The sequence below is a fragment of the Pongo abelii genome, chromosome 3 (assembly GCF_028885655.2).
Source record: "Pongo abelii isolate AG06213 chromosome 3, NHGRI_mPonAbe1-v2.0_pri, whole genome shotgun sequence".
Taxonomy (NCBI): domain Eukaryota; kingdom Metazoa; phylum Chordata; class Mammalia; order Primates; family Hominidae; genus Pongo; species Pongo abelii.
Genome location: NC_071988.2, coordinates 108,343,023 through 108,369,737, shown reverse-complemented (window position 1 = coordinate 108,369,737; position 26,715 = coordinate 108,343,023). Strand labels below are relative to the sequence as shown.

At 40.6% G+C, this 26,715-nt stretch overlaps 1 protein-coding gene across 5 annotated transcripts in view; it reads right to left on the bottom strand.

Moving 5' to 3' along the window:
* Positions 1-26,715, bottom strand: part of AFF1 (ALF transcription elongation factor 1) — a 204,386-nt gene that overhangs the window by 175,103 nt on the left and 2,568 nt on the right. For all 5 annotated transcript variants that reach the window (XM_024245831.3, XM_024245833.3, XM_063723829.1 and 2 more), the window contains exon 2: positions 14,824-14,897. In XM_024245831.3, coding sequence (XP_024101599.2) covers positions 14,824-14,861 — 38 coding nt within the window. In that variant the 5' untranslated portion in view covers positions 14,862-14,897. The remainder of the gene's footprint in view (positions 1-14,823; positions 14,898-26,715) is intronic.

The window sequence follows — 26,715 nt, the reverse complement described above, 5'->3', positions numbered from 1 at the left end:
AACAAAAGAACAACCCAGGCATGGTGGTTCATGCCTGTAATCTCAGCACTTTGGGTGGCCGAGGCAGGAGGACTGCTTGAGGCCAGGAGTTCAGAACCAGCTTGGGCAACATGGTGAGATCCCAGGTCTACAAAAAAATTATATTTAAAAAAAAAAAAAACCAGTCTAGTCATGGTGGCTCACACCTGTAATCATAGCATTTGGGAGGCCAAGGTGGGAAGATCACTTGAGCCCAGGAGATTGAGGCTGTAGTGAACCGTGATTGTGCAACGCTGCACTCCAGCCTGAGTGTATCACAAAAGAATGATACACTGTCTCAAAAAAAAAAAAAGAAGAAGAAGAAAAGGTGGTATTTCAGCTGAACCTTAAAGGATGACTAAAATATCAATAGACTGAGGAGCTAGGAAAGGGAGAGAAAACTCATTCCAGGTTGAGAAAACAGTTTCAGTATTAACCCTGAGAACATTGGCAAACCACTTAACCCCTTTAAACTTCAAATGGAACTATCTGCCTGACCTACCCTATAAGATCTTTATAAGGTTAAAATGCAATACTGGACTAGGAATAAGCTTTTTAAAAAGTTTAAAGCATTAGATGAAAAAGAGTAGATGCACATAGTAACCTGCACATAGTAACCTGAACGCAAGCTCTAATGTGAACTCCCTGTGGACTAATCTACCTCCATCCCAGTTCCTTCCCTCCCCCATGGTACCAGTTTTTCTTCCCATCCCCTCTCCCTAGTTCCTAGTTGACACTTTTGACATCAAAGGCTCTCCACAAAGTCTTTGATGAATGAATGAATATTGGATTAAGAACAGAGAACTTCCATTCAAAATCAAACTAACCTGAAGGAAATATATGATTTCTATTTACTTAACCGAAAAGGGTAAAAAGTATTATTACACATAGTTTCTTTACACATAGTTATCTACGCTTTTTTTTTTTTTTGAGACAGAGTCTCACTCTGTCACCCAGGCTGGAGTACACTAGTGCGATCTCAGCTCACTGTAACCTCCGCCTCCCAGGTTCGAGCAATTCTCGTGCCTCAGCCTCTCAAGTAGCTGTGATTACAGGTGTGTGCCAGCACACCTGGCTAATTTTTGTATTTCCTGAAGAGATGATGTTTCACCATATTGCCCAGGCTGGTCTCGAACTCCTGGCCTCAAGTGATCCACCCACCTCAGCCTCTCAAAGTGCTGAGTTTTACAGGCATAAGCCACCGTGCCTGGCCTATACTTATCTTCATGTGTATCCTAAACTGTATCTTAAAGTATTATTTTAGTAGGAAATATGAAATGAAAATTTTATTGAGAAATTAATTCATAGTGTCACCTACCATTTCAAATTACCCAAACTCTTAATAATTTAAGTTCCAGAGTAACAAAAATCAGACTCATCATCACTTGAACCCACAGTTGGCAGGAACACATGATTACACAGTTCACACACAGTGCCAAGCGCTGGTCCCAGACAATGCTTCAGAGTTGGGTCTGAGAGCATGGGAAGGCTGCTTTCCCTATATTGCCCAATGGAACCCAAACTTTTAAACCTCAGGTGTTCTATGAACATCATGAGGTTCAAATTCTCCACACCCTAAATGCTGAAATTATCAAAGGGAAGAAAATTAATATTTATTAAATGTCTATTGAGTACCAAGCACTCCATGGGCTTTAAATAAATGCATATATTTAGTCCTCATTATTATCCTTATTTTACAAATGAGAGAACTAGAGTTTGGAGAGGTTAAGAAAATTGCCCAGCATTACCTGTCTCATGGGGATACAATTCAAACCCAGATCTAACTGATTTCAAAGCAAACTCTCTCTTAATTAGGCTGCCTCTCCAGGTGAAAATTTAGTGGCAGGGTCCCAGTGAGCCTGTAAGAAATGTTCTACTCACCAGAGTCACTACTCCAGGTTGAGGACATGAGACAGAAAAAAAAAAAAAAAAACAATGAAACAATAACTTTTCCAAATAGCCTCCTATCTCACCTCGTGCATACCCTTTGCTCTCAACTCCCTGGCTTTGTCCTTTACAAGCTATTGAGGAACACATTTTTAAAAATATATATTTTAGACAAATAAAATATAGTCTCCGCTCTCATTTATTGAATACTCTGTCCTACTGGAAAATTAAGCCTCCATTCTTAAATTAAAGGACAATTTCATATCTCGTTTACCAAGTGCTCTGCGGGGGACAGTAAGCCTCTGCCGGATGTTGAAAGATAATCTAAAACGAGAACTGCTACAACTTCTAACCGTTGAGAGGTTGATTTATTAACAGGGCAGCCACCTGACATCTGTGCAATGCTGTAACAGACCACAAAGTGCTCTGAGAGAGCACACATCATCTCACCACGGTGATGAAAAGGGCTCTGAGAGACAAACTGGGGAGATTCTAATTTAGGATGGGAACCACCTCCATTCCTTAATTTTTTTTCTTTTTTTTTTTTTGGTAACTAATCATCTTTTTCCTGCCATATGGCTCACTAGTGACCCCTATCCCATTACCCAGCCTCCCCTTCCCACACCCCCACTATGCCCCAGTGCAAAGAAATCAGCTTTGTTCCTTCACTGGAAAAGATGCACGTTTCTCTGACTACTGTAGCCATGCTGAAACTATCTCCAAGGAACAACTTTTTATCTCATTCATGTCAAAAAAGAAGAGTCAGCTAGAGGGGATCTGTGGCCCAAAACTCAGAGTTTTAAACCAGAGCTCAGAAAGTATATCCCTGCCACCAGCTTCTACAAAGACAAAAAGGGAACAGGGACTTGAGGGTCCGGTGATGGAAGGAAGCTAGCCACTGATGAGTATCTTTCTTTTCCCTTTTTCATCTGTAAAACATAACCTCCTAGGGAGTTACGAGATTGAAAGCATGCCTATCAAATACTTAGCACAGGTCTCATCTGGTCACTGCGCTTATTAAATATTTTCGTGGGTATCTGTACTCATGAAGGCAGGCTTAACTGGTGGTGTCTCCCACATTCTCACTATTTTGATATCAAAGGGGAATGGAAGGCCTTCAATGCTCTTATCTGTAGTTGGAAACATTTCATCTGGAGGATAGCTTCTCTCTGTCAACCATCCAGGGATGCTGTGCTCCTTGCCAGCTGTGACCTCTGCTCCTTTCTCAAGTCTTACAATTTGCTTGGAAGATAGGCTCAGAAGGTGGTTACTAAACATGTGGAAAGTCAGTAAGTACATTAGAATTCTTGGGTGCCCAGTGCCTTACCAGTTCCACTCAGGTTACAAAGCGCAGTCTCTGACCTCCAGTTGTTTAAAATCTGGTTAGGGCTTGGACTGACTGCAACAGAAGAGCCAAGTGGAAAAACAGCAAGAGATAAGCTTTGGTGGGGAGCTGACTACACAATGAGAGTTTACTGAAGGTGGGCCTTAACTGCAGGCTGAATTTAGGCAGCAATTTGCAATCTTAATCCCATAAAATGTTGTACTATTTTTAGTAGCATTGCTTTCAACACCATAAAGTATGCACATACTTTAGTTTTGGTTAAAGGTTTTGATCATATTCAAAGCCTTGTAACTACACAAATATAAAGAAATACTATCTTTAAACTCTAAAACCACTGTCTTTGGACTTCTTTTACAAAGAGCTAAGAATTTACTTAAAAACGGACCTTTTTCTACACTGCACAGGAATAAAGGAGTTTTCCTCCTGATGTTGGGTGGGAAAAGGAGTAATGGAGCCCTCAGTCTCCTGAGAGGAGCAGCACTCAGAAATTCTGCCCTGTTCCACTTTACTGTAACAATGCAGCGGAACCCACTGCACTTCAATTCTCAACACACACAGGATACCTGCTGGGCTGTCCTAGGCACAGCATTTTTCCAGTAGTGTTTGAGATTCGGGGTAAATCTCGGGTAACAGTGGCAGCTCCCTTGTAACCTTAAAAAAGATCTTTTCCAGTGTGAACAGTCAAAATTCAAACGAAGAGCAGCCCCATGCTCACTACTAGGAAACCCTGTTTTCCTTTAATTAAAAAAAATGTAGAGGTCATCCCTCAGCTTTGTTTACAAGTAATGAGTCCAGCAGCCCCCATTTATCACCCCTGGAGATTCTTTTACACTTTGATGTGAAAAGAGTCAGGGCCCATTGTGATTTCAACTACTCCAACAGCAGTCCTTTCATTTGCAAACGAGGCCCTGGCCCCCAGTTAGAACCAACTGTCAGAAAAAAATTCATTGCCTTTCCTTCCAATTATTTATCAGAGACAGAGGAGAGAAGCTGGCTTTAAGACATCGCTCAAGAAAAGGCTCCCAGCACACCCCTAATGCATTCCTTACCTTCCCTGGTTCTTTTGGCCCAGAATGCCCCTTTCCCAAATTCCACAGCTCATGAAAGCCAACCTCTGCTTTCAAACCATCCCATCTGGAATGACTTTCTCCTTTAAGCTTTTACAGAAAACCCAAGTGGCCTAACATTACTTATCGTTTAGGTGTCCCTCCCTTAGGGCAACTCTGCAATTTTCTGCAGAGCAAGGAAAAGTACCAGCACTCTGACTTCCCTAACAGACACTCAACCATCCCAACAACGAGTCCAAAAGGCACCCATTTTTCCCCCCATCTCTACCAGTCTCTCACATTGGAAAAAAAAAAAAAAATGAGTATTAAGGACCTTTAAAAGGGAATGAGGCTTTAAAGATTTATTCAACTATTTAAGAAGTGTGAAGTAGCAGACAAAAAGAGGAAGGGACCCAATACAATAAAGAGGTTTCTTTTTTTAATGTAAACTTTTAAAATTAAAAATAACACACATTTTTTAAAGTGTAGAGCTCACATATAAATTTTCACAAAATGGTATACTCTTGTAACCAACACCCAGATCAAAACAGAATACCGGCACTCCTGGGCAATTTAACTATTCTAAGCAAAAAGAGTTATCTTGACTCTAACCAAGCTTTCAGTGCTAATTTCCATTCTTCAGGAAATACATGGGATAGGTTGACAGTTTCTCAATCTCAGCACTATTGACATTAGAAACCAGGAAATTATTTGTGGTGGGGGCTGTTCTGTGCATTGTAGATGTTTAATAGCATACCTGGCCTCTACTCACTAGATTGTGATGACTAAAAATCTCTCTAGACATTGTCAAATGTCCCCTGGAAGAGAGGGAGACAAAATTGTCCTCCGTTGAGAACTACTGCTATATTGAAACAAGTTAAACACATTAATAGGAAACAAATCCAAGAAGTAGGACATACATTCAACTGTTTCCTTAGCTAGTAAATGCTCCCACCCCACAAGTAAATAGAGTAAATGCTGCTCTAGATTAAGACTCAAGAAACAAAACCTAATGCAATATGTGAACTTTGGTTTCCTTGAATCAAGATGAAGACAATTTTATTATTTATTATTTATTTTATTTTATTTATTTTTTTGAGACAGAGTCTTACTCTGTCTCCCAGGCTGGAGTGCAGTGGCACAATCTCGGCTCACTGCAACCTCTGCCTCCTGGGTTCAAGTGATTCTCCTGCCTCAGCCTCCCGAGTAGCTGGGACTACAGGCACGTGCCACCACACCCGGCTAATTTTTTATTTTCAGTAGAGATGAGGTTTCACCATGTAGGTCAGGCTGGTCTCGAATTCCTGACCCTCAGGTGATTTACCCACCGTGGCCTCCCAAAATGCTGGAATTACAGGCATGAGCCACCGCACCCGGCTAAAAACAATTTTAAAAGACATCTTAAAACAATCTAGAAAGTTTGGGGCCGGGCACGGTGACTCACGCCTGTAATCCCAGCACTTTGGGAGGCTGAGGTGGGCAGATCACTTGAGGTCAGGAGTTTGAGACCAGCCTGGCTAACATGGTGAAACCCCGTTTCTACTAAAAATACAAAAAATTAGCCAGGCATGGTGATGTGCACCTGTAATCTCAACTACTCAGGAGGCTGAGGCAGAAGAATCGCTTGAACCCGAGAGGTGGAAGTTGCAGTGAGCCTAGATTGCACCACTGCACTCCAGCTTGGCCAACAAGAATGAAACTCTGTCTCAAAAAAAAAGGAAAAAAAAAAGAAAAAGAAGAGAGTTCGGAGATAGACTAGGTATTAGATGAATCTAAGATGTTAATTTTATTAGGTGTGAGACTGGTATGTATTTATGTAGGGAAATGTCCATATATTTTTAGAGATGCATGTGAAGTATGAAGAAGTGAAATGGAATTTGCTTTAAAATAGTTCAGCAAAGAAAAAGAGTAAAAAGGATAGTTGTTTGTTCGTTTTTTTAAGTATGGCAAAATCGGGCTAGGAGCAGTGGCTCAGGGCTGGGCATGGTGGCTCACGCCTGTAATCCCAGCACTTTGGGAGGCTGAGGCGGGAGGATCGCCTGAGGTCAGGAGTTTGAGACCAGCCTGGCCAACATGGTGAAACCCTGTCTCTACTAAAAATAAAAAATTAGCCAGGTGTGGTGGCATGCACCTGTAGTCCCAGATACTTGAGAGCCTGGGACAGGAAAATTGCTTGAACCCAAGAGGCAGAGGTTGCAGTGAGCAGAGATCGCAACACTGCACTCCAGCCTGGGCGACAGAGTGAGAGTCCATCTCAAGAAAAAAGAAAAAAAAAATTTCCAACCAAAAATGAACTAGTTGCCCCAGCATTCCCCACAGTCTGATTCACATACTCAGCTATGAAGATCTCTCCAGGCTTTTGCTTTCTCCAGTAAAATTAGGCTACTGATACGAATACCTTACAGAGCATAGAAAACATGACTCAGATTTTGAAATAATGGTTCCCCAGCTTCTGCAAAACAGGAGAAACTGGAACTGAAATTCCCTTCTTCCTAAAGTAGGCTGACTACTATGGCTTCAGAAGAAAAGTACTGTTATAATGGAAGGCCTCCAGAAAGAAAAATGGTTCTTTCCCACATCAAGACAGTATAAAATTAGTATCCCTACTAAGACAATGTTATCCCCAGCAATTCAACTCAGTGTTCATCTTATCTACCACCTGGACCAAGTTTAGCACCTAAAATGATATAATGCCAAATGCCTGGACTAGTGTCCACTATATTGAAGGCACAAAATAATTATTAATATTAATTCATTCTCCTCCAACTCTCAGCCTTAGCAGGGAGTTCAGGGCTAAAGACAGAGAAAAAATACATGCAAATAAACAAAACTGACCCCTGGGCACAATGGCTTGTGAGCTTAGAATAAAGATGACTCCAAACAGAAACCTACCTTAGAGGCAAGCAATTCCTCTCCTAAACATCTGCCCCAAAGAAATAAAAACATATGTGGAACACTGTTCATAAAAACAAAAAAGTGGATACTACCTAAATGTCCATTAACTAATGAATAGTACAAAGATGGCACATCTATGCAATAGAATATTATTTAGCAATAAAAACGACTGAAAAACTGATACATGCTGTAATATGGATGAATCTTGAAAACTTTATCCTAAGAAGCCAGTCACAAAAACTAACACATTGTATGACTGCACTTACATAAAATGTCCAGAACAGGCAAAACTATTGAGGATTAATAGTTACCTGGGGCTGGGAATGAAAATGGGATTAACTGTAAACAGGTAGTTCCATCTAGATGAAAATGTTCTAAAGCTGGATTGTAGTAATGGTTGCACAACTCACTAAATTTACTAAAAATTAAACTGTATACTTAAAATAGCATGTAAATTACACCTCAATAAAGTTACTTCTGTTGTTTTCTAAGACGACTATGCCACTTGTAGAAGAGTAAATACTATGTAGCAGTGTCTTCTTATATGCAAAATTTAGCTTTCCTTTTGCGAAATAACTAATTCCAAAAAAATATTTCCTCAGTTCTCAGGTAAGTCTGAATCTAAACTCTTCTAAACCCATCAAACTGAGTGACTCATCTTAAACTATATATGACAATGACACATACTTATCAATTAGCAATCATTTTCTAAAATGAAGGAAAACAAGGTGTTTTGTATAAGAAATATTATTGCACTTGTAAATCAGGCCAGAAACTAGTTCACTTGAAAATGTAGGAAACCTTATTTCCCCATTTCACAATTCCAGGTGTGCACTGTTTACAATGCCCAGGCCAATCACTATTCCAGGAAAACATGGCCTACAGCCATTAAACTCTCTAGTAAGCATCTAGAAGTTTGGTTCTTGATTTACTTGCACAAATAAGATCTGTCCGTATAATAGGTGTTAATCTGTTGAACACCTTGTAGCTTCCTCAATAATTGAGAATTCTTCTCAATTAGGAGAGTTAAACATCATTTCAAACTCGAAAAGGAGAGCTTCCAGGGGCTACAGTATTGCATCCTATATGATTCAAGGTTCTCAAAATCCAATCCCTCAAATCTTCCCAAAAACTGAAAAGCATCTCAGCAAATCTCCTAAAACACTTCAGTACCCACTCTGAATGGCAGAAGACAGTAAAATCATGTCCCTCCAATTTGGTGGTATAGCCTGAAATGACATTTACTTCATTCTTATGGTTTACCTTAACATGTTTTCCCCTGTCCTCAAGTAAAAAATTTCCCAGAATATATCCCAACTTTACTCTCTGGCTTCAGTTACCTGGGCCCAATTTCAGAAGAATGTAACTTAGCACGCACTTTGTAAAAATTAATTTTAGTTTCAAGATTCCAAGGAGAAAATGAGACATTTCAAGCAGTTGATACAAAGAGTAAGAAGGGGAACATGTTAGTGAAATGGCAAAAAGGCACATTCTCTCTTTCAATAAGGAAAAAGAAATTAGAAAGTCCAAGCAAAGCAAAAGCACTATTCAAAGATGAAGCAATTTAAAATTTGACATTAATTTGACGTTTATTCAGTTAATGATAGTTCATTAGTCCTAATCAATATGAACCTTCTGTTCAAGTGGTATTTAAGTTGACGTTGGAGGAGAAATAAAATTCTAGACACGATTTTCCTTCTCAATCAAAATAATGTAAATAATGCTTATTGGTTTTTCCACTTTTATTGTCATTTTAAAGACAAAGCTTGCAAGGGCACAAATAATCATAAAGTAAAATATGCTATTAATCTGGAAATCTGGATAATTTAAAACCAAAAGCAGAAAGAATAGCTGGAGGGTAGATGACAGTCAGGAGGTGGAACAAAGAGTAAGGATAATTACATTATCATCTTAGACCATGAGAAGTTGATGGGAAAAGAATGTAAAAGGTAAAGTGATTACATAAGTAATATACTAATATAAAATATATGATAAAGATATTTAAATATATCGAACAGAAGAAATAAAAATACAGCATGGGCTTGAACTGCACAAGTCCATTGACATGTGGATTTTCTTCTGCTTCAGAGACATTAAGACTTTCCTCTTTCACTCAGCATGAAGAGGATGAGAATGAAGACCTTTATGACGATCCACTTCCACTTAATGAACAGTAAATACATTTTATCTTAAGATTTTTTTGAGACAGGGTCTTGCTCTGTCACCCAGGCTGGAGCGCAGTGGTGCAATCTTGGCTCACCACAGCCTTGACCTCCGGGCTCAAGCAATCCTCCCACCTCAGGCCTTTACCCCACCCGGACCCCAGTCAGTAGCTGGGACTACAGGTGGCTAATTTTTGTATTTTTTGTAGAGACAGGGTTTAACCACGTTGCCCAGGCTGGTCTCGAATGAATTCCTGGACTCAAGCAGTCTGCCCACCTCAGCCTCTCAATGTGCTGGGATTATAGGCATGAGCCACCATGCCTAGCCATGATTTTAATAACATTTTATTTTCTCCAGCTTACTTTATTGTAAGAATACAGTACTTAATACATATCAAAATATGTGTTAATCAGCTGTTTATGTTATTCATAAGGCTTCTAGTCAACTGTAGGCTAATTAGTAGTTAAGCTTTTAGGGAGCCAAAAGTTATGTAGATTTTTTACCCCTAAACCTCACAGTGTTTGAAGGTCAATACAAACATCAAAATGAATGGAAACTTTATAAAGGAGTATATACTATATGATTATATTTAAATCAAATTGAAAAGCAGACAAAACAAATGCAGGGTGTTAGAAGTCCAAACAGTGATGACTTTTAAGGGAGGTAGTAGCTGAAAGGGGAAAGGAGAGGAGTTCTAGACAGCTGGTCTTGATCTGTTACACAAGTGTGTTCACTTTATGAAAATGCACTAAACTAGGCCGGGCGCGGTGGCTCACGCCTGTAATCCCAGCACTTTGAGAGGCCGAGGCAGGTAGATCACCTAAGGTCAGGAGTTCGAGCCCAGCCTGGCCAACATGGTGAAACCCTGTCTCTACTAAAAACGTACAAAAATTAGCTGGGCGTGGTGGTGCGCCAGCTACTCGGGAGGCTGAAGCAGGAGAATTGCTTGAACCCAGGAGGTGGAGGTTCCAGCGAGCCAAGATCGCGCCATTGCATTCCAGCCTGGGTGACAAGAGCAAAACTCCGTCTCAAAAAAAAAGAAAATGCACTAAACTGTACTAATAATGTCTGCCTTTTTCAGTCTGTTAGACTCCAATAACAATTTTTAGAAAGAACTATTAAAAAGGGGGAGGGAAGGAAGGTGAAGAAATATAAATGAGCTCAAATTCAACAGTGTCAAGTGCTGATAAATCTGGAAGTCACAGAATAAGCTTATTATTTGTAAGAACTAAAACAAATATTGTCTTTGCACATTACATTAATATTCTGTCCACGCTTATGACTTTTGATAGCCCTGAGCAAAGTAAGGGTTCACGTTCAGACTTCAATTTAGTTTGAATGATTAGAGCTGCGTACTCAATACACATCTGTTTCCTTTGCAAATATATCCTAGTCCTGGACCAGTTCCACATGAATTTAATGTTTTTTTCTGGGCAACTAAAAGATTAAATACCTATCATGATTAAACATTTAAACAAGTGAGCTACTGGTGTGTATTAAAAATAGAGCTTTTTAAAGGATATCCCCAAACTTACCACTTGTACTAGGTACTAAAATTAAAAGGAGCATATTGAGGAGGTGAGGAGCTAGAAATTATGATAAAATTAACAAATAATAAAAACAGCTCTGTAATTGCTAGAATGTTACTATAAGGGGCAGTTACCCATCCAAACTTAATAACTAGCAAAACAAAAAAAATATGTAATAGAATATAAAGTATCTTTTTTCTTTTTGCTGGGCGCCATGGCTCACGCCTGTAATCCTAGCACTTTGGGAGGCCGAAGGTGGGGGTAGGTGGTGGGGGTGTGGGGGAACACAAGGTCAGGAGTTTGAGACCAGCCTGGACAATATGGTGAAACCACATTGCTACTAAAAAAAAAAAAAATACAAAAAGTAGCCAGGCGTGGTGGTGGGTGCCTGTAGTCCCAGCTACTCAGGAGGCTGAGGCAGGAGAAACGCTTGAACCCGGGAGGCGGAGGGGCCAAGATCAGGCCACTGCACTCCAGCCTGGGCGACAGAGTGAGACTCCATCTCAAAAAAATTCTTTTTTTTTTTTTTTTTTTTTTTTACTTGAAGTCCTAGGATACACGTGCAGAACACGCAGGTTTGTTGCCTACATGTGCAGAACATGCAGGTTGTATACACATGCCATGGTGGCTTGCTGTACCTATCAACCCATCATTTAGGTTTTAAGCTAAAACATCTTTTTAATCATGCCAATGATTATACTTTTACCTACTATAATTGATTCATCTACCAGAAATAACACAGGAACCAACGTCAATAACTAAATCTTTTTGAAAAATCACCTCCATGAAAATCATACAATTAAAATTTAAAATTTCTTCAGCTCCTTAAATTTTCACCAGTCTGATATCTACATTCTTATAGGAAGACGTTTTAATAGCCTACAGTAGTCAACTCTAACTGATGAATTCAAATGGATTCCAATCAAAATGCCAATCATAAATTTTCTAGAAAATGATGAATTACTTCAGAGTACACTGAGAAGCATGAGAATGAATAGCTATGAAAATTCTAAAAATGAGAATTACAAAGAATCTGCCTCAATATTATGACATATAAAGATACAGTGAAACAATATGCCACAGTTGCCAAAAGACACATCAATGGAGCAAAAGATAGGCCAACAACAGACCCAAGACTGTGATAAAATTTACACATAGCACTCGTATCTGTGGAGAAAAGACAGGTGATTTAATAAATAATGATGAAACAATTGTCTAGCTTTTTGCTTTAAAAAAAAAAAAATGGTTCCTGGCCAGGTGTGGTGGCCCACGCCTGTAATCCAAGCACTTTGGGAGGCCAAGGCGGGCAGATCATGAGGTCAAGAAATCGAGACCATCCTGGCCAACACGGTGAAACCCCGTCTCTACTAAAAATACAAAAAGTAGCTGGGCATGGTGTGCCTGTAGTCCCAGCTACTCAGGAGGCTGAGGCAGGAGAATTGCTTGAACCTGGAGGTGGAGGTTGTAGTGAGCCAAGATCGTGCCACTGTACTCCAGCCTGGTGACAGAGCGAGACTCCGTCTCAAAAAAAAAAAAAAAAGAAAGAAAAGAAAAAGAAAAAAAGAAATGGTTCCCTAACATCCCCCATTTTTACCTTTTCCTATTAATATGAAATGTACAATATATATTCAAGTTAACTACATATGGATCAAAACACTAAAAAGTCAAAGATGTAAAATGGGTTGCAAGTTAAGAGGGTCAAGCAGCTAACTAAATGTGTGAATCTGGCTGTGCAGAGAACTGTAACGAACTGAAAAGCGTCAGTGCTTTCTCAACTTTTTTTTTTTTTTTTAAACATCAAGTCTCTGGGGCAAACGGACAAAGCAGATATCTGCAGGAGGAAATTAGATAGGAGCTCTGGCTGACCTTTAGGCTGGGGATGCGGGGGGTGGGAATCAACATCGCGGCACACCTGAAAAGCATTTGATGGCATACCAATTGGGAAGTTCTGAATTAGAAAGCCTGTGTTCCGCTTAAAAGAGCCGAAGCTATTCAATTCTGTCTGAGCATTGCTACATGGCAATGCAAGCCCAGGGTTGCTAAATCTTAAATTTTTCATGAGAAGATAGAAGATTGTTATGTAAAAAACATTGGCAGATAATTTCTTTCAGAATTCTGTGACGGGCCAACCAAAACCCATATGTTGACCAGATCTGTCCCACAGTCCACCAGCTTACAAGTTCTGATTTAAATGCAAAAATGAAATCGTACAAGTGCCAGCAAAGAACACATGACATTATTTTCACAATCTTGGAGGAGGAAAGACCTTTCTAAGCACAATCAAGCCAGAACCCATAAAGGACAAGACATTTAACTACATAAAAATGTAAAACGTATGTGTAACCCAACATTATGAATAAACCCAAAGACAAATGACAACAGCTTTCCCCCAGGCTCTAGCAGAATGTGAACTGCAGCAGCCAGGGTCAACTAACTGTCCTCCCTTTGGTGAGGGGAGAGAGTAAACCAAGTTTAACAGCCCCACAATGATGACCAGGAATTGAGTAATTTCCTAAATGAACCAGAAAGGGGGAGAAGTAGGAGAACATTTGGGATGGTCCACAATTGCAGGCACCATCATCTATTTTGTTGCATTATAAATATTAAATAAGTCTGAGTCTACATTTCTTATAATGTTTTTATTTTTTAGACTAGTGAAATGCAGCAGCAAGAAGGGGGAAAAGAATTCTAGCATAAATAGAAATTATGGCTGGGCACGGTGGCTCACGCCTGTAATCCCAGCACTTTGGGAGGCCAAGGCAGGTGGATCACCTGAAGTCAGGAATTCGGGGCCAGCCTGCCAACATGGTGAAACCCCATCTCTACCAAAAATTAGCCAGGTGTGGTGGCATGTGCCTATAGTCCCAGCTACTTGGGAGGCTGAGGCAGGGGAATCACTTGAACCCAGGAGGCGGAGGTTGCAGTGAGCCAAGATCATGGCACTGCACTCCAGCCTGGACAACAAGAGCGAAACTGTCTCAAAATAATAATAATAATAATTAATAAATAGAAATTATGATAAAAGTAACAATAAAAACAACTCTGTAATTGCTAGAATGTTACTACAAGGGGTAGTAGTAACATTTAAAAACATTTAATATGTTTTTGGAGTGGCGCAGAGGCTCACGCCTGTAATTCCAGCACTTTGAGAGGCTGAGGCAGGGGGATCACCTGAGGTCAGGTGTTAGAGACCAGCCTGGTCAACATGGTGAATCCCAGATACTTGGGAGGCTGAGGCAGAATCGCTTGAACCTGGGAGGTAGAGGTTGCAGTGAACTGAGGTCACACCACTGCACTCCAGCCTGGGCAACAGACTGAGACTCCATCTCAAAAAAAAAAAAAAAAAAAATTATTATATTTTTGAATAGCTAATAGTTTAAATAAAAACTAATCAGTGATAACAATTCTTTCTGAATGTCAAGTTATTATTTAAAACTGCTTCAAAATGTTAATATGATCCCCTCAATCAACACTGATCAATTACTATATGCAAGAAGGCACTAAATTGTGTGTGCAGAGTTGGAGGGAGAGATGTGAAAAGGGCAAAATATAAATATGAAGGAATTCCCTCCTTCACAACTTTCAGGATGAGATGGATTTATTTATTTCAAGCACAGGCTGAACATGTGTACGCTTTCCCCAAATCAGTGCAATCTTGTTATCTTGAACACAGCATTAAAATGCTGATTTAATCATTTAAATTAACATCCACATTTTTAAAAAATGAGTTAACAGACTCAGCGATTGCTAGATTTAAAAGAAAATATGTAGCCAGTCCAACAAGTTTGACCTCATGTAGAGAAAACTGAAAATTTCAAACATTTTCTTGCACCCGTGAGTTCTTAAGTTGCAAAATTGAAAAAGACCAAACTTATTCTTTGAAAAGTAGATTATAAAATTAAATATCAGCATGTCTTTGAATCATAGATTCTATGCTTACCTGTTGCCACTGCTGTTGACTCTTTCCGTAAATGCCATTGTTTCCAGTCAATGCAAAGTGGCTAGTCTGTTCATCTGAAAGAGAAACAAACAGCAGCCTGTGAACATTAGCCTGTGAGTAAATTCAGGGATACGCATGACCTGTAAGAAGCTTTATTGGAGACAGAATTCCAAGTTCTCATTTGAATTAGAAAATGGTTCTCCAATTCCCAAGTTGCATGAACAAACTATGTAGTATATATCAAAGGCCAATTGCACTTTTAACTGTGAGGCTGCTTCTCAAAGCCATTTCAGCAAGAAAACAATGTGCACAAGTTTACCATAAGGAGGAGGGGGAGGAGAAAAGGAAATACCATTCCCCTGGTGCCTACTTTGTGCCAAGCATTGTGTTAAATATAAATAAGCCCTTTTAAAAATGGCATTTCATTAATACATTACAATAAAGTTGCAAGGCAGATACTAATACCCCATTTTATAGTTAAGAAAATGGAGACTCAAACTCAAAAAAAAAAAAAAAAAAAAAAAAACAAGAAATGTAGACTTAGTTTTAAGTAATTTGCCTAAGGTCACAGGTTGTGTCAGCATCCTCACTAGAATTAAAAGGAAGAAAAGGTAAGAGTGTCAACTATGCAAGAGAAAGAAAATCAACAGGTCATTCTCACATAAGAATGCAACACTTAACAAGAAAAGTGGGTCCTGGTAACAATCAATCTTAAGATTTTACTTCCACTCATTAAAGGTACTTAATCAAAACAACAACAACAACAAAACCAACAAAAACCCAAATAAAACAACTATTGAGCATTCTTTCAAAACAAGACTGAATTTGGGGGAAAAAACTATTATCCAATCTGGGCAGATAGTCTTGGTACTATCTTGGGTAACTCTGGAAACAACCTCTCTTTATGGTTAACACTGTCTACAGCTGTTTCCTTTTCCCTCTCTAGTGAGTATTTATAAATTGACTACACTTATCCTAACTTGCATTAAATAGTTTGTTTTACTTTTCAAACATCCTTAAGGCAAAGAAAGGTATGTTACTAAATTATCTTAGTACAGACTTGACAAACCATTTGATACAAATGGAAACACACATTAAATTTGTAATCATTTTAACTTGCCTCTGTTTAAGAGGCTGTTACAACTTTGGCTGACGTTGAAACACTGAATATAGTCCTTCACAGCTCTATTCTTACTCCCGATAAGGTCTTTTATCTCCCTCTCCATGAAATTTAAATTGCTGACTTGCTAACTACAATGTTTCCATACTAGCAGACATAATTTGCCACTCTATCTCCTCTCTCAAAGATTGCAGCATGGATGTTGCAAATATTCTAGTTAAACTCACACTAGCAGAGATCTACTTTTCAGGGTCAAACATGTGTCACTCTTCTGACCAGCAATAGTGGCCCCCCCAGGCAAGTTTTCTCAATTCTCCAACTCAATCCCCACTCATCTCCCTTCCCTTCCCTCACCACTTACTATCGCTCACTTTCTCCTTTTTCTCTTTCACTGCATCCCTCGCTCTACCCCTGCCTTTGCTGCTCACACTTTCTCTCTCTCTTGACTTGCAGGGCTGGCACACAGTAAGCGATCAATAAAACACTATTGTATTCCTGTTGGCATTATTCTTCATAACACTTCTGTAGAGGCATCTGAAGAGTCCCTGATGGCAGTTCGCCACATGATCCTCCCAGTGAAGATGCTCAACCTGCTTGCAACCCAATAACACCCACCCCTAGGGCTCTTTGGTGGAGAGTGATAACAGGAGAAAAGGAGACAGGTTGGGCTGTTGGATGGCTATCAATCTGAGAGGGGTCCTGAGTTCACTTGTTTGTTCACTGACTGACAGAACCAACAAATGTATCCTGAGCATCTGCTGTAAGCCAGGTACTAAGAATAAAGACAGTGGGCCAGGTGTGCACCTGTAATCCCAGCACTTTGGGAGGCCAGGGTGGGCTGAATGCTTGAGCTCAGGAATTCAAGACCAGCCTGGGCAACATGACGAGACCCCGTCTCTGCTAAATATAAAAATAAATAGCCAGGTGTGGTGGTGCATGCCTGTGGTCCCAGCTACTCTACTCAAGAGGCTGAGGTGGGAGGACTGCTTGAGTAGGGATGCAGGTGGGGGTGGGTGGGGGGTGGGGATGATGTAGGTTGCAGTGAGCTGAGAATGCACCACTGCCCTCCAGCCTGGGTAACACAGCAAGGCCCTGCCTCAAAAAACATAAAAAATAAATACAGTGAAGAAAACACTCTTGCTACCATTGAGCTTACATACTACAGAAGGTAAGCAAAGACACATTCAGTAAAATATATAGATGTTAGAAAAGCAAAATGGGAGTATAGGGTGCAGAGAGGAATCAAGGTAGGGTATTGCAGTTCTACATAGGGTGGTCAGAGAACACAACATTTGAGCAAAGACTTAAAGTGAGGAGCAAGCCATGGATATCTGTAGTGAAAAAGGGTCCTCCAGACTGATAAGTAGAAGACTGAAGGAGTGAGCAACACCCCAGGTCTCACCTCTCAGGAGCACTACAGATTCTTGGGTAGGTAAATGGGGTTCAAAGTGAGATAGGTCACAGCTCCTGAGGAATCGAGCCCCTGAACCCACCCAGGGACCTATCTGTGCAACTAAAACCCTTAACTTTGCTAGGAGGCTTGATCTTTCCCCACAGAGGGAGAGAGGGGCAGGAAGACTGCATCATTCGATTACTGACTGATATCTCAGTTCTGTCTCACAAAAAAGGCCAAAGTCAGCCTAAGCAAGGCTGTTGAGGGTGATGTGTGATTTCCACAGCTGTATGAAGAGCCCAGATACACGCTACAATACGTTATGAATGTTAGGTTATGTTAGGTTCGAATGGTGGCCTATTATAGTCAGGAAATTATTATTCTAAACCACCACTAAGAAAGGAATTTAGTGTATGCTTCAATTTAGGAATTCTCCTTTAAGGAATCATTCCTTAAAATACAGTCATATGTGTACAAGAAGGTTATGTGCAATAAAATATCGTTTGTAAGAGTAAGAAAACTGATAAAAACCTAATACATATCATTAAAAAAATGGCTAATTATGATACATCATAATGAGATGCCTTAAAACATCAAAAAGAACCACATGGGTTAATCTAAGCAAGATCTAAATAAAATGCACAATGTGAGCCAATTTTTTGTTTGTTTAATGCTTTAAGTTTATGCATACACACAAAGTTTGGAATAGCATATACCAAACTGTTAATAGTAGCTTTCTGGAAAGGGAAGAGATTTGGTGAAGAGGCCAGAGCAGGAGATTTAAAAGGGCATTTTCACCTTTTATTCTGTTATGCTATCAATCTTTCAATATAATCCTCCACGGGCCAAGCATGGTGGCTCATGCCTGTAATCCCAACACTTTGGGAGGCCGAGGTAGAAGGACTGCTTAAGTTCAAGATAAGCCCTGGCAACACAGTGACACCTTGTCTCTACAAAAAATAGAAAAATTAGCTGGGCATGGTGGCACATGCCTGTAGTCCTAGCTACTGAGGAGGCTGAGGCAGGAAGATTGGTTGAGCCCAGGAAGGAGGAAGCTGCAGTGAACTGTGATCTGTGCCACTGCACTGCAGCCTGGGTAACAGAGACCCTGACTAAAAAAAGAATTTAAAAAAAAAAATTTGGGAAAGGCTGGGCAAGGTGGCACATGTCTGTGGTCCCAGCTACTCAAAAGGCTGAGGTGACAGGGTAGCTTGAACCCAGGAGGTGGCGGCTACAGTGAGCTGTGATCACACTACTGCACTTCAGCCTGTGTGAAAGAATAAGGCCCTGCCTCAAAAAAAAAAAAAAGGAAAGAAAATAAGGAAGATACTAACTTGGCTCTACTTAAAAACAGAGTAGTGCTGTACAGCAGAAAGAAGCCAGGCTCAAGCGAGCTGCATGACCACCTTGGACAAGTTAAGCTCTATCAGCCTCTGTGCTCCTATGTGTAAAACAGAGACCCTCCTACCTTCCAGAGCAACTGAAAAGCATATATTATATCACCTAGCTAAAATACCTAGCACACTGACACATGGCAGCAGCTATATCCACATTAAATTTTATGTGAATGATGCAAACTTTATTTCATTTTGTAATGTTCCATGGCAGGAATGTACATTACCATCTAAGTGACCCTTCCATAGTCCTCCCTCTCTTGCTTACCAAATTTATTCAGAAATAAAAATGTGTATCAAACTGTTTTTCTTCCTCAAATAAACAATTCACAATTCAAGAGTGTGTATACACATATATGTGTGAGTATATACACATATATGAGTATATACACATATATGAGTATATACACATATATGAGTATATACACATATATGAGTATATACACATATATGTGTGAGTATATACACATATATGAGTATATACACATATATGTGTGAGTATATACACATATGAGTATATACACATATATGTATACACACATACGTGTGAGTATACACACATACGTGTGAGTATACACACATATATGTGTGAGTATATACACATATATGTGTGAGTATATACACATATATGTAAGTTTTATGGACACACACCACATACATAAATAGAAAAAAAGGGAGAAGATGAATATAAAAAGTGACTCAAGATGTTTTCAAATATTCCGTTCACTTAGGTCATTTAGTGCTTCCAAACCTAGTACACTCTGGGGAACCTACTCTCAAGAGTCTTTATGACATGCTGGTAAAAGATCTGCTTTGCAACTAGCTATAAGACCTCGAGGCTGGGCGCCACGGCTCACGCCTGTAATCCCAGTACTTTGGGAGGCCGAGGCGGGCAAATCACGAGGTCAGGAAATCAAGACCATCCTGGTTAACACGGTGAAACCCTGTCTCTACTAAAAATACAAAAAAAATTAGCCGAACGTGGTGGCGGGTGCCTGTAGTCCCAGCTACTCGGAAGGCTGAAGCAGGAGAATAGCGTGAACCTGGGAGATGGAGCTTGCAGTGAGCTAAGATCACACCACCGCACTCCATCCTGGGCGACAGAGCAAGACTCTGTCCAAAAAAAAAAAAAAAAAACCTCGAGAAAATTATTCTTCTTCTCTAAGGCCTCAGCTTTCTCATCAGTAATATAGGGCTTCATGGGATTGTTGTCGGGGACATAAAATAATGTTTGTAAAAGTTTTAGCACAATGACTGGCTCATGGTAAACATTCAATAAATGGTAGTAGTTGTTCTAGTTATTTTTTTGGCTGGCCAAACCATGTGCTGGGGCAACTCCACACACTGGGGAAGCTTTTTTTTTTTTTTCTCACAGGGTCTTGCTCTGTCACCCAGGTTGGAGTGCAGTGGCACAGTCATGGCTCATTGCAACCTCCACCGTCTGGGCTCAAGTAAACCTCCCGCCTCAGCCTTCAGAGTAACTGGGACTACAGATGTGTGCCACCATGCCTGGCTTATTTTATTTTATTTTATTTTAGGTAGAGTTTCGCTCTTGTTGCCCAGGCTGGAGTGCAATAGCAGGATCTTGGCTCACCACAACCTCTGCTTCAGGGTTCAAGCAATTCTCCTGTCTCAGCCTCCCAAGTAGCTGGGATAACAGGCATGCACCACCATGCCCGGCTGATTTTTTTGTATTTTTAGTAGAGATGGGGTTTCTCCATGTTGGTCATGCTGGTCTCAAACTCCCGATCTCATGTGATCTTCCCACCTCAGCCTCCCAAAGTGCTGGGATTACAGGCATGAGCCACTGCACCCGGCTAATTTTTGTATTTTTTGTAGAGACAGGAGTTTGCCATGTTGCCCAGGCTGGTCCCAAAAATCCTGGTATTACAGGTGTGAGCAACTGAGCCCAGCCTGGGAACCTTTCAACAGGACAAACAGAGCAAGCAGCTTCCCAGTCCCAGGACCACAATCTAGTTTCCAAAGGAGAATATGAGAAAAATTACTCTGTTCAGAGGCCTGTAGGCTAGTTAGTCCCTTGTCATCTATACTTCTCCTTTACCCAGGAATAACAGTCTCTTGGTAACAGGCAATGTGTTAGGGATAAGTCATGGGTCATACATTCTGTTTTAGTCTGATTCTCTAGAATTCTACCCCTAGTAGAGAGATCTACCTCTGGGAGAGATCATAATCTCCCAGGACCCCAAACTGACCTGATCATCTACAGTTCCTCTAGGCTCTCCAATACACATGGACCTCACAAGCTCAGAAATCCATAAAGGAATACAATTTCCCCAACTATCTCTTCTACATTTTGAAGTTTTGTTCAATGGGGTTCTGGTGCTATGCTACACTCAAGTACACATCCCACATATTGTTGGCTCCCTCTGATCATTAGGCGCCTGCTCAGCTCAATGACACATTCTCAGAGAGGCCTTCACTGACTCTCAAAGCTAATGTGACAATGCTGTCCCTCAAGGACTCTCTCCAGCCAACCCACAACTCTCTACTCCATTATGCTTATTACATGGGTTAGGAATGTAACCCATATAATTTAAGCAAGTAACAACTGCTTAAATTAATAGAAGTTTATGTTTCTGCTACAGCAAGTCTAGAAGAGGGTGGCTACTTGGCATGCTGTTAGCTATGCAATGAGGGCATCAAGAACTCTGACTTTTTCTGCTTTGCCTATCTGGCATGTTGTCTTCATGCTTGTCATGGTCCATCTTATGAATAAGATATCTCATTCACATTCAAGGCATGAAAAGGAGAAGAGGAAGGTGTGGCTTTGCCTGACATATTTGTCTACTTTTGCCAAAAATCTTTACCATCAAAAAACCAGAACTATGTCACCCAGGTTCTTCTAGCTTTAAAGGAAGCAGGTAAATCAAGATACAAACTGTCATCACTGGCTGAGAACAAACATGATCTATCACCTAAGACTGGACAAATGTAGTCTCTTAGCAATTAAAGTTCTTTTAGTGACAACAAGAACAAACAGGAATGGCTACTGAGTAGGAAAATAGCAGTGCTGGCCACACTTCTATTTTTTCATAGTACTTACTACTTACTATCTGGAGTTAACTTATGCTAAATAAATAAATAAATGTTTATTGCTTATCTGTGACTCACTGCTTATCTGGACAGATGAGTCACCTGATTCTGTGTAACCATAAAGAAGCTAGGAAACACAGAAAAGCACATGGATATCGGTAGAAAACATCTCTGCCTCATTCCCTGTGGGCTGGTAAAATATCGTACAAGGCATTGTCCTCATTTCAGAATTTGGACCCTTACAAAATTTCTTGGAACAAACTCAAAGTTTGCAATTTATTCAAAGTAAACCAATTACTTCATCTTATGAGACAATATTTACCATAAAAAAAGAAAAAAGACTGAGAACACAATTTCTTCCTTCAGGAGTAATAGCAAACATTCATGTAGCATTTACTACGCTCTGCTCCAAGAACTTGCCAAATCTTAGTACCTTTAATCTTTTCAACTACTCAATAAAGGAGATACTGCTATATTGCTCACTCCGTTTTATAAGGGAAAAAAAAACGGAGGATTGGAAAGGTGTTAGGAGACAATTTCTCCATGGGTCTGCGGTATTTGTGCCTATTTTTACAAGTAGAGGCATCAATTGTCTTTGTTTTGTCTCAGATTATCTTTTTCAAGACAGGGTCTTGCTCTGTTGCCCAGGCTAGAGTACAGTGGCAGGATCTCAGCTCACCACAGCCTAGGTCAAGGCTCAAGCAATCTTCCCGTCTCAGTCTCCTGAGTAGCTGGGACCACAGGCATGCAACACCATGCCTGGCTATTTTTTATTTTATTTATTTATTTATTTATTTATGAGACAGTCTTGCTCTGTTGCCCACGCTGGAGTGCAATGGCACGATCTTGGCTCACTGCAACCTCCGCTGCCAAGCAATTCTCCTGCCTCAGCCTCCCGAGTAGCTAGGATTACAGGCATGTGCTACCACGCCGGGCTAATTTTTGTATTTTTAGTAGAGACGGGGTTTCATCATGTTGGCCAGGCTGGTCTCGAACTCCTGACTTCCAAGTGATCCACCCACCTTGGCCTCCCAAAGTGCTGGGATTACAGGTGTGACCCACTGTGGCCAGCCCACCTGGCTATTTTTTTAAAAAAATTTTTGTGAAGACGAGATCTCACTATGTTGCTCAGGCTGCTCTCAAACTCATGAGCTCATGCAGTCCTCCCACATCAGCCTACCAAAGTGCTGCGATTACAGGCATGAGCCACTGCACCCGGCTGTTTCAAATTATTCTTAAAGATGTTTGTATGGTGAACAGCCTTGGAAAATTAGGGATAGTCTCCTAGCACTAAGGGCAGCATGTTTACTATGCAGTATAATCAAGATAAAACTCTCCCTTCACAGGTTTTGTTTGTTTTTTTTGAAACCGAGTCACGATCTGTCACCCAGGCTGGAGTGCAGTGGCGCAATCTCGATCTCTGCTCACTGCAACCTCCACCTCCAGGGTTCAAGCGATTCTCCTCCCTCAGCCTCCCGAGTAGCTGGGATTACAGGTGTCCACCACAATACCCGGCTAATTTTTGTATTTTTAGTAGAGACAGGGTTTCACCATGTTGGCTAAGCTGGTCTCAAACTCCTGACCTCAAGTGATCCACCCACCTTAGCCTCCCAAAGTGCTGGGATTAGAGGCATGAGCCACCATGCCCAGCCCCTCCCTTCACAGGTTCTAATGATCGGGGGGAAAAAAAAAAAGATAAAATCTCCCTGTGAAGAGCAGACACGCTTACTGACAATTATAAAAGATTAGGAAGGCCAGGCACAGTGGCTCACATCTGTAATCCCAGCACTTTGGGAGGCTGAGGTGGGTGGATCATCTGAGGTCAGGAGTTCAAGACTAGCCCGGCCAACATGGGTGAAACCCCATCTCTACTAAAAATACAAAAATTAGCTGGTGGTGGTGGTGCATGCCTGTGATCCCAGCTATTCGAGTGGCTGAGGCAGAACTGCTTGAACCTGGGAGGCAAAGGTTGCAGTGAGACAAGATTGCACCACTGCACTCCAGCCTAGGCAACAGAGTGAGACTCTGTCTCATAAAAACTCAGGATTCCCTTCCTGTTAATACAATCCACCGTTTTTGCATGTGTCACTTGGCTCTCTTCCCCTCTTCACATAACCCTTTGGAAAACTGGGTCTTAGGAAACCAGTGTAAGAAAATGTTGATATTCTGGCTACAGCTATCTTGATGAGTGATAAAGTCATTCCTCTGTAACCCAGGGGTCCATGAAACTGTGGCAGGTTAGTTACCTCGAGAGTAGAGTAAAATCTCAGACTTCACAGGTGTTGTTGCTGTTGTTTAAAGAAGGGGGTCTCACTTTGTTGCCCAGGCTAGTCTCAAATTTCCTGCGCTCAAATGATCCTTTCGCCTCTGCCTCCCAAAGTGCTAGAATTACAGGCGTAAGCAGCAGTGCTCGGTCAGCCTTCATAGTCCTTGAAAAAAGTAATTTGCCTAAGGTCTGACAGCTAGTAGGTAGCATATCCAAGATTCAAACCCAAGCTGTCTGACTCAGAAACCTTTTTAAACTCTCTGCTATACCACAGTGGTTCTCAAAGTGTTGTTCCAGAAATAACAGCATCAATATCAGCCGCAAACATGTTACACATGCAAATTCTTGGGCATTACCCTAGACCTGCTGGATCAGAAACTCGGGGGACGGGTAAGAGGAGCACACCTGCGTTTTCGCAAGCCTTTCAGGAGTACATTATAGGTCTGAGAACTACTGCCAGACTGCACATATTCACTGTATCTATAAGACAGAAGGAAATGGTATGAGTATGTCCTGACTTACATAGGGATATGCTCTCAAAAATTTATGAACTGAGCTTTTACAAGTTGAATAATAGTTTTCAAGCACTAAGGCAGCTAGTCTGTAAGGCCCTGTATTTAATTTTTAGAAAGGTAAGGATTCTTATCTAGTGCAAATAAACACCATGTGTCTGTTAAATAGGTTTGCATAATTTTTTCCTTTGGAGGCACAAGTGTTCAAAATCCTAAATGAAAATACTTGTTTTTATTCCCATAATGATCAGAAAGAATTACTTACCCAAGGAGAAGCACTATTTATATTTTAGAGTCAAGCTGTAATTCTTGAAAAACAGGAAACCACACATCAACATAGCCAACACAGTGTACCATAGTAGAAAGGGCACCAGGCTTTGAGTCACAGAGTCAAGTCACTTAACTTCTTCAACTCAATTTCCTGATTTTAAAATGGAAAATGAATTCCAATTTCAGAGTCACAATTAGGTTAACTGATTATGCCATGTGAAAGCTGTTGGTAAACAGTGAAGTGCCAATATAAGTTCCATCTGCACAGGCCCTTTCTCTTTCTTGATCATGTTACCATCACAATTTCTCCAATGCTTAGCATACCGTCTGGCTCACAGAAGCTACTCAATACTTACGCGGTATTAGGAATGAATATGAGATACTATATTAATGATGTAATTGATTCCTTCAGGCACTATTTGTCACAATAATCTCAGTTTTTTAATAGGAAAAAGTCACTCTAGCAAGAAATCCTTAGTCATGTTTAAAATGGGCCAGATAATTTAAGAAAATCAGCTGATTTTCTTCCCTTCGGGAATACTACTGAAGTTCTGTCCTAAGGCATAAAACAGAAACTCCTATTAGCAACCCTGATGACCTTGGGGTCTCATGGTGTCAAGTCTATAACAATCTGTTGTCCAGATATAAACAATCATGAATAATGGATGTGTACCTACAAAGAGCCACATATTTCACATTTATTTCCATGCTGTGGTAGAATTTTAATAAATGGATTACAGAGTTTATGTAATCTATTTTAAAATCTAAGATCCAAATCAACACTATTAAATAAGCTTCTACTGTGTCTAAAAAAAGAGACTACTAGAAAGCAACTGCCAATTAAACATCACTTGAGAAACCATTGTTGAATTTATTATTTAAGGAAAATATCACTTATGAAACTGTATATTCATGGTAAATACAGTTCCTTTTTTCCCTTTTTTTTTTTTTTTTTTTTTTTGAGACAGGGTCTTGCTCTGTGACCCAGGCTGGAGTGCAGCAGTGCAATCTCGGCTCACTGCAACCTCCGCCTCCTGGGTTCAAGCGACTTTCCTGCCTTAGCCTCCCGAGGAGGTGGAATTACAGGAGCACACCATCATGCCCAGCTACTTTTTGTATTTTCAGTAGAGATGGGGTTTCACCATATTGGTCAGGCTGGTCCCGAACTGCTGACCTCAAGTGATCCGCCCGCCTCAGCCTCCCAAAGTGTTGGGATTACAGGCGTGAGCCACCACACCTGGCCCCAATGAGGTTCCTTAATTTGCACTCTCTCCAACATACTTTCTCAATCTCCCAAAAAATTAGTTAATGGTCTAGAGCCTTGAAATAAAGGAACTTTGGGCCCACAAATTACAGAGTTGAACACAGAACTCCTTCCATCAGCTTTTCAAAAAATATTGAAAACAAGTTTACCCTTTCTAAGCTTAATTTTTTCACCCCTCTTTTCAATTTTCAAGGCAATATGAAACTTCAACTAAACAATCACCTGGCTAAAGTGACTTGTGGCCAGGCATGGTGGCTTCCACCTGTAATCTCAGCACTTGGGGAGGCAAAAGTGGGAGGACTGCTTGAGCCAGGAGTTCAAGACTCACCTGGGTAACACAGGGAGGACCCCCCCCACCCCCACCCCAAACCATCTCTACCAAAAGATTTTTTAAATTAGCCGGGCATGGTGGCATATGCTTGTAATCCCAGCTATTTGGGAGGCTGAGGGAGGATCCCATGAGCCCAGGAGTTGGAGGTTACAGTGAGCTACGACTGTGCCACTGCACTCCAGCCTAAGTGACAGAGTGAGAACCTGTCTCAAAAATAAATAGACTTGTAGAGGTGCCTGATAAATACATATGTATTTTAATTGAATAGTCTCTTCCAAATTTAATCCA